Source organism: Macrobrachium nipponense, chromosome 22 (genome assembly GCF_015104395.2).
Source record: "Macrobrachium nipponense isolate FS-2020 chromosome 22, ASM1510439v2, whole genome shotgun sequence".
NCBI lineage: Eukaryota > Metazoa > Arthropoda > Malacostraca > Decapoda > Palaemonidae > Macrobrachium > Macrobrachium nipponense.
This window is the reverse complement of record NC_087213.1, coordinates 13,194,046-13,202,655: the sequence shown is the minus strand read 5'-3', so window position 1 is coordinate 13,202,655 and position 8,610 is coordinate 13,194,046. Positions and strand designations below refer to the sequence as shown.

The 8,610-nt window shown below is 40.2% G+C and overlaps 2 protein-coding genes across 4 annotated transcripts in view; one reads left to right on the top strand and one right to left on the bottom strand.

Moving 5' to 3' along the window:
- Window positions 1-8,610, bottom strand: part of LOC135198504 (tyrosine-protein kinase SRK3-like) — a 53,506-nt gene that overhangs the window by 5,226 nt on the left and 39,670 nt on the right. The gene's annotated exons all lie outside the window — the stretch shown is intronic.
- On the top strand, window positions 1,012-5,318 carry LOC135198505 (tyrosine-protein kinase Lyn-like). Its single transcript, XM_064226130.1, has 3 exons — window positions 1,012-1,180; window positions 2,687-2,818; window positions 3,815-5,318. Exons 1-3 carry the CDS (start codon window positions 1,039-1,041, stop codon window positions 4,021-4,023), a joined length of 483 nt encoding a protein of 160 aa, XP_064082200.1. The 5' UTR covers window positions 1,012-1,038; the 3' UTR covers window positions 4,024-5,318.

Genomic DNA, 8,610 nt, shown 5'->3' with positions numbered 1-8,610 from the left:
TGTCCAGAGTTGGATAAGAGAGGAAGACCTAGAAATAGCTGGTTAAATGATGCGACAGAGGTATTATAAAGAATGCTTGAGAGTGCGTGCAAGATAGTGGAAGGTGCAGTGTGTGTAGTGTACTTGGAGCAGCAAATGTGAGTTTCCTGCCCAGGAGGATTCATACATAATTCAACGGTTAAATTATGACTGCAATGGTGACTTTGCCTTATTCATGTTCTCTGTCAAGAAAAGCGGTTTGATGTAAACAAAAATGACGAACCACTATAATGATTTACAAGATTTAGGTTATCATATGATGAAAAGGCACTTCGTAGGCACTGCAACTGCAAAATCTGAGACTGTACTTAGAATCCCCAATCCATTGAGATTCACTAACCTCCAGTCCCTTCTTATTAATCTTAACAAAGTAGGCCCTAAGGGGTTTACCAACTCCTCTGGGTAAATTCTTCTGGTGCCCAAGAGGTATACATACTTGTAACTTTATTATTCGTGAATACTTTTGGCATGAAAATTAAATAAATAAATGTCGATGATTCTAATACTTGAGTTTTCCTGCCACATGCAATTATGTGAGCACAAAAGCGGGCATTATGGTAGAATTTCACTGTAGCCAGGAGCCTCAAATGGTGAAAGTTAGCGAATTCTCAATGTTAATACCGTTGACGGTGTTTTTGCTAAATTAGGCTTGTTTTGTCAACACGGGCTCTTACCCTTATGCCGAATTATCTAAAGCTCAGAAGAATTGATCAACTGCCACCTTGGAATTTTCCAGATCATAATCAGACGCTACCTTTATTTTACGTATACTTAATACAATTAACAATTTACCTCAGACTTCTTTCTATGTCGCTGTGGATCTTCTGTTCTAACGACTTGTAAGCCAAGTCATTATGAACATTAAATATCATTCTTTTTCCTGATTTGAAATATTGAAGTGAGCTGAAATAATGAAAAACAGAAATATATGATATTTAAAAAATAGATCCACATAACACATTAGAATAAAATCTATTTCAACATCAGGTGGCAAATGGCATGTGTTACCTCGAGAGGCAACAGCTTATCCACCGGGACTTGGCGGCTCGAAACGTCCTTATCAACGAAGCTCTAATCTGCAAGATTGCTGACTTCGGTCTATCGAGAATTCTAAGCGGGGACGAGTACAGTGCATCTAGCCGTAAGTAATATGTTGAGTGCCACATCTGCCTTTTCAAACCTATAACGCAGTGATTTTATGTGTGCTAACTGAAATCTTTATCTAAAGTTCATGGATATGTTTATCATTATTTTCAAACTGAAATCTTTACCTAAAGTTCATTGATATGTTTATCATTATTTTCAAAGTAATCTGTAGCTTTCACTACAAAAAAATAAATTTTATATATTTCTCACAAGGGATTCAGTTGTCATCGGGTCAAAATTATTATTGTTCTTAGAGATTTAGGTGGTAGACTGTGAAACAACATTCGTTATAATGTATTGCTGCTTATATTTTTCTAGTTATCTCATTTTTCTTCGGGGGAGATATAACTATGAGTTTTCTGATGTTCGTTCTCAATTCTTCTGCCTTGCTGTTACAGACAGAAGAGTGCATTTTCTGAAATGCACGTACTGAATGAAAAAATAACAATAAGAATGACTGTTGACATTTTCCCTAATACGGTAGGACATGATCATAATAATTCATAGAGGCCACAACGTGGCGAGTATCAGCTTAGTGCTGAAGAACAATCTCCTGGGTAATGATTATTGGATGTTACTGCCGGTAAGTAAGGTGTGTGTATGTGTTTGGATTAAAATCTTTAATACATTTTATTAATGGAGGTTTCTAGCTCAGTATTTCAAGGAAGCGTAGTCGACAGGTGTCAGGAATATATGACGGATGTCCTTTGCAGCAGATACGAGGCTTTGCCAGTATACGACTTAGCTGATATTTGCGGTGCCGTCTACTGGCGCCCTTGTTATCATAGCAGTGTGGCATATCTATGAAAGACATTGTGATTAAGTGGATGTAGGTGCTGATTTTTTCCTTTAACTTTGGCATTGTTGTGACCATGTCCAGCTATTAGAAAGAAAGTTTAATGGGCATTTTTATTGTTATATTTTATTTACTGGTTACATTACATGGAGAAATTTCCTTGTTATGTCTGTAAACTCCATTGAGGAAGAATCACGTATGAAAATGAAATCACTAGAACAATAGAAACTTATTATTATTATTATTATTATTATTATTATTATTATTATTATTATTATTATATTATTATTATTATTATTAAGGAATAAGACTAAAATACAGTACCAAACAAACAAGCTGCAAGCTTTCACAGAAAAAAGGTGCAAAGGGGAAAAAATAAAAAACAACAGAATAACAAATATCTAACAGTAGATCAACAAATATATGAATAAAACCTGTAGGCTACACTCACTAAAACCAGGAAGTTTTGCATGGGTTATGATCAAATATTCCCTTATTACAACATGACAGCGTACGCCAGACAAGAAAATGCCGTGGAATATACTACAAGCACTTTATATCCCAAATGATCTTCCTCCGTGAACAAAGACTATCTTAAATGCGAAGAGAGCACAGGTCATTTAAAATGTTAAACCTGTAACCCCTAGCGCCAGATAGAACACTATAATCTTTAAGATTTCTATTCAAGGATTTTGTTTCTTTTAGAAATGAAAATCGCTCTCAAATGGACTGCTCCGGAGGCCTTCTTGAAATATTGCTTCAGTATCAAGTCCGACGTCTGGTCTTATGGCATCCTGTGCTATGAGATATTCACTGGCGGCGAGGTCCCGTATTCAAGTAAGTTTGCATGTTGGTTCAAGTGTTTTTTTTTTTTTTTTTTTCCAAATCCCATTCCACACTATGCTTCCCGAAAAGGCATAAACAAAAACAAAAACAAATATTTTTTATGTTATCATAATCTTTGGTGTGGTAACCGAAAATTTAATTGTAGGTGGTGTCATATGTCCACATCTGGCAAGAGCTAATTGCCCGGCCGTTATATTTGTAGTACTAGCTTTTCCTACAGAAAATGCAGCCGACTGTAATTAAACTACTTAATATAGAAATGTATCACAATAAATGTGAACTCGATGTCCATAAACGTCTTCAGGGGAATCATTTAGATTGAAGTATGCTGTTCGGAGATTAAATCCTTCATGGCAATTATACCACTGAACTATGTCCCTACACTCAGCCATTTTTCACATTAGCGGATTAAAATGCAAGCTGACTGATGACCCATTGATCAGTTCGCTTCGCGGTCTACATTTTTGTTTGGGTTTAATATTTCACTAACTCACTGTACTCGCATAGAATTTTATACTGAGCTTAGAAACTAACGGTCAGAACTCAGTGAATTTTGTACTTAGGCCTAGATCTAGAGGCCGAATGAATCTTATACCTTGATCTAGATTCTGATTAAGTGAATGGCGTACTTACAGGCTCAAGCAATTGCTTTTCAATTCGTATTCAGAAAATAAAGTTTATATTTTTGGTCTGCAAAAATATTAACTTATCTTTCATTGATATCGGTGATGAACAGCGTTAATTGTTAGTCTAATCTACAATTCTGAACTCTAGTGTCTGTTTTAATAATTTTAGGCTATATCACTGAATGCTTCACGCGTGTCTATGTTTAAACACCGGATCTTTTGCACATTTGACTGTTATACGTCTGAAGAACAGGTAATGATGGTTTAATACTGAAAGTTGAATTCTAGAGCAGTTTTGGAGACATAGTCATAAGCAGCCAACGTTCACTATAAATATAACTGGATTCTTTTTCTTATACAGGTTATACCAACGACGAGATTATATTCCTCATAAGAGATGGCCACCGCTTGGGTAAACCTTCCAACTGCCCTGACCTAATTTACGAAACGATGTTGTGCTGCTGGAATGATAACCCGCAGCAGAGGCCAACGTTCGAGTTTCTCCTCCAACAGATGCAAAATTTCATTGTGTACCAAGAGATGCCCTATTATGCCCCACAGCCAGAATAATAGTGTAGTAACAGGAAATGGTCAGGGAATGTCATGACAGCTTTAGTTCCCACAGATCTTGCTCAGGGTGTTTACCCAATAAGGCTTCAGTGGGAGGGTCGTGGGTGTTAAAGAATAACAAAAACTACCATTCCTCCCGCTGGGGTAACTAGATCTCGCGCCAACCAAAAGTAGAGGTAATGATCGATGAGACAATTTATGATTACTATCAACTTCTTTCATTTCATAGTTTTTGATATTGTCTTTCAGTGGCTGTTGGGTGGTACAGTCCAATGGTCGACACCTGACTCCTTAATAACAACCATCCATTTTATTTGACTGATCTATTTGATAAAGAAACGTTTGAAGTAGTGTGAAGAACAGTGATGTATAAACACCTAGAAGTGTCCACTATTACAAGAAAAAAAAATCAAAGTAATCTTGTGCAAATATAATGAGAAAAAGAAAATAATTACTTTAATAAGAAAAGTGAGATTAAACATTTCATGATAAACTGTTTAACGCTTATCCAGAGCTGAAATGACATAGAGTGCATTTATCTGATATGGGTTGTGTTATGTATAAATTTTCTTTCCATGTATGAGTAAAAACATACATACATCACAATAAATTATTTTGTGTGTAATTAACAGACACCGCAAAATGTTGCATGTAATATCGTTGGTTGTCGTTGACTACTGCATGCGCTGCAAGTGACTCACTGGTTGGGGTAACTATATTACGGCATTTTAATTTCTCACAACAACAAATTATTTGCTATCCTAAGAAGTGCTACAGTGGTTGATTTACTCAGTAATACTAGCAACAGCAGAAGCATGTCACACTCAAAAGGTTATTTCGTATTTATATTCATGCTTACGTTCAATAACTTAACTTTCACAATGCTTGGTCTTTTAAGAAACAAAATATACAGACCTAGGCTTATTTCCAGTATGTAGACACTAGAAAGCCTCTTTCTGGGGGTCGAATGGACAGCGTTTTATGGATTGCATTTCAGCCCCTTTGATATGCCGGCTTCTATGATGCTTGATTACTACTGTAAAAGCCCACTGCAAACCTTGAATCTGAATTTGAAAATTAAACTGAAGGAATTTCTCGTGAACCGCTACCTCCACAATAGGATTCAAACCTGGGTTTGCTGTGTTAAACATGCTTTTTCCTGACCCAAGTTCAATTCTTGGCATGACTGGAGAAATTTTTCCTTTTCATTCCCAAAATTTTAGTGTTTTAGTAAGAAGAAAAAAAAATAATCCAAAAGTATCAGAAAATCGAAAAGCTAAAAGTTTATTGTATGCTCGTTTAATAAAGGATAACCACATAAACAAAATTTACGATAGTAATAAACAGCATCTTGCTAATTCTGAATAGGTTCATCAAAAAAGTCATTTAAATTTTCCCTTACACTTGTGATCTGTTACATAAAACCTCATCTTGGAGTCAGATAAATGCTGGAAAACATCATCGAATTACCTTCTACAAAACAGTTACATATCTAAGTTTGAATAGCCTTGTTACCAATAACAAATTTGAATGTTCAAACATTTATAAAATGTCAAGCGAAAGCTTTTCTAGGCTTAGGGGTTTCACACAGTCAAACATGTTCAACACGTTCATCAAACCTTGGGGAGCTTTTACACGTTCAAACCAAAGACAAAGAGACAGACAACCTCAGTCGGCACGAAGAAGAGAAAGAGCAAACTGTCTATTACCAAGACGAGGTGATGGCAGTTGGGATAGTGATTGTGCTCAAGTAAAAGGCAAAAAAAAAGAAGCGGTCAGCATGGACAAAGGACTGGTTATTAAAAAGGTACCAAATTTCTCACACCAACATTATGAAAGCGTTGAAACTCCAGCCAGATGCTTGGCGAAATTATATGCGTATGGATGAGACGGCATATTTAGAGCTTTTGAATTTGGTCAGTCCATTCATTACTCATGAGGACCACCGTTATGAGGAAATCCATTAGCCCCTCACGAACGGCTGAGCTCAACATTACGTTTTTTAGCAATGGGCAGATCACTGACAGATTTGAATTATTCTGCTCTCATCGGAACTAGTAGGCTACCTTATTAAAGTTACCATAAAGCTGATTAACATCATCTACCCAATGCCGAATAATAAATAAATAAATATATATAACAAAAATAAACAATGACAATTAAGTAAATAAATAAGGTAAAATACTAATTAGACACATAGATAGATAGTTAGATGTATAGATAGATACTTAACACGATAAAACCATTGTGAGGATCAGAGATTAAGACAGGTAGCTGGGTACATGATGATTTATTTACGTTGTTGTTTGAGATTAAGGCGTACAAATTATGGAATTACATGTGTTATACATCGGCGGAAAAGCCGTGGAACGCTCTCTCGGATGGAAGTAAGAACACGCGACTTGATGATTAGATACAATAATAAATATAGGGAAAAGCGTTGTCCTTACAAATGCTCCCCCCCACAAGACAATGATTATGGAATGATTATTGGATGAAATATCTTGGAGGCATGGGGCGACCCCGTGTCCTTGTGACACTTGCTGTGGGGCGTCATCGAGTGTGGAGTCCTTCGGTGTTGCTGGCTGACAAGATGCCTCCCTTGGCGGTTGCCTGGGGGGTTCTACTGTTGGTTGGGGCGACCAAGACTGTGGAGAGAGCTGCATTGTGTGTGGTGGCGGCCTGGGACGGGCCGTGGGGACCACCAGGTGCAGCGGCGGCGTAGGTTGGGCTGAGAAGTCCCCAGCACAGCAGTGGCGTCCCGCAGGCAGAGCGGAACCACAGGTGAGCAGCGGCGTCAGCAGGTCGAGGAAACCCACAGGTAGCGGCGACGGCAGGCAGGGGAGGCCCACAGGTGTGGCAGTGGTGTCGGTGGGCCAAGGAGGACTACAGGCGACGGCGTCGGAAGGGCGAGCAGGTCAGGTGTGCAGCGACGTCAGGCAGGCCGAGCGAGCCTCAGGAGTGATGGCAGCGTCAAGGGTTTGAGGAGGCCCACAGGCAGCGACGTCCTGGGGGCTGAGCCGGCCCACATGTGCGGCAGCGACGTCGGATGGGTAAAGTAATGCTGGGGTTACACATTCACGTATCACACCGGCATATACCCACGTATGTGTATCATGGGCATCATCGCGGTGAAATGACCTTGAACAGCTGGTAAACAGGACATGGGTTAACGGACGTAAAGCCAGCACCGTAAATTGCGCTGCAAATGTACGCACAAAGAAAGCAAGGTCGGATGTCTACTGGAACTTACGCCAATAGTTGTAATGTTTCTATATACGTCATCTTCACATCGTTACCATGCCCACCATTGCGGGCTGTAGGGTACAAAATGGCCGGCCTGTAAACAGAGCAGACTGTAAAGTGATGGAACATGTATGAGAGAATGTAAAAATATTGCATTCTGAAAATCCAGGTTGTAAATTCACTTTGGTAGAATTCTGCATGTAATGTAAAATATTGTATATTTTCAACAAATAAAAAAAAATTAAGTCAGACATTATAATATACATATCATTGGCAGTCCCAACATCTTGGGCTTCTTCTGACGGACGATGTGGGGCTTGAGGAAGTAGAATATGTTCAATATCCACTTCTCCCAGTCCGTCAGTCGTCTTCCGTGTCACTGTCATCACTCTGTATTGTATCTCATCCAACTCCGACTCCTGTAGGTGGAACAGGACATTCCCTCGACCTGAGTGTCTGCAGAGTGGCTGCAGGAGTCTTCTCCGGGCCAAAAGAAGGTCCTGCAAGAAGATGTGACGTTGATGGTCCCTTCCTTGGTCGTTTTAGGAGGTTCGGCATCTTGAAGGGTGTTGTGGAGAGTACTTGGAGGAAATTGCTGGTCTTGGGAGACAGAAACAACAGCCGACATGAGGGTTGTTGTTGTTCTTGTATTAAGCCAACACTTCTTGTTGGCACGGACCTGAGGGTGCTGACCTGACCTTTTATACCACACTACAGCATTGCCATGTCGTACAGGGTTGTAAATGTGCAAAGCGGTTTCCCCATAGGCTACAGCGCAATTAGGAGGCCCACGTGCTCGACGGCGGAAAGAAAATGATGGCGAACAATGCAGGGGACCCTAGCGCCTACCCTGCAGTAGTCACCGTGGGTCCCACATGCAGTGCCTGGAGCTACGTCAGGTGACATTTGGCGTGACCACCCACGACTTGTTTTGAACATTTCAAAACTGGAGCGGGCTACGGCGCCCTAGTGGGTGGAGCTTAGAGCCCGGATGACCCGTCATCGTACGTCTACGATTTTATGTATGTTTTACGTTACATTTACGGTTTACTGACGTAAGCTGTTCCCAACTACCAATTTCCGCTCATGCGTGCGTTGATACGTGAATGTGTGACCTTAGCATAAGACCCTGGGTGCAGCAGCAGCATCGGGAGGTTGCCTGGGGACTCGCAGGTGCGTCAATGGTGCCGGCGGAGAAAGAACCGAGGAGGCCCGCAGGTTTGGCGGGTCGAGAAGATATCTGGTGTCCCCCGGGTGAGGCAAAGGAGGCCACGACGTCGGATGGATGTTTCTGGACCGACCGCTGCTTGAATTTTGTGTTGGCTGACCAGCACCCAGCTA

What these genes read in the sequence shown, in the direction of transcription:
- LOC135198505 (XM_064226130.1), top strand. Translation starts at nt 1,039, where the DNA reads ATGTGTTACCTCGAGAGGCAACAGCTTATCCACCGGGACTTGGCGGCT. An exon ending in CGAGTACAGTGCATCTAGCC is followed by an intron (nt 1,181 to 2,686) that starts GTAAGTAATATG and finishes TGTTTCTTTTAG; the next exon opens with AAATGAAAATCGCTCTCAAA. An exon ending in CGGCGAGGTCCCGTATTCAA is followed by an intron (nt 2,819 to 3,814) that starts GTAAGTTTGCAT and finishes TTTCTTATACAG; the next exon opens with GTTATACCAACGACGAGATT.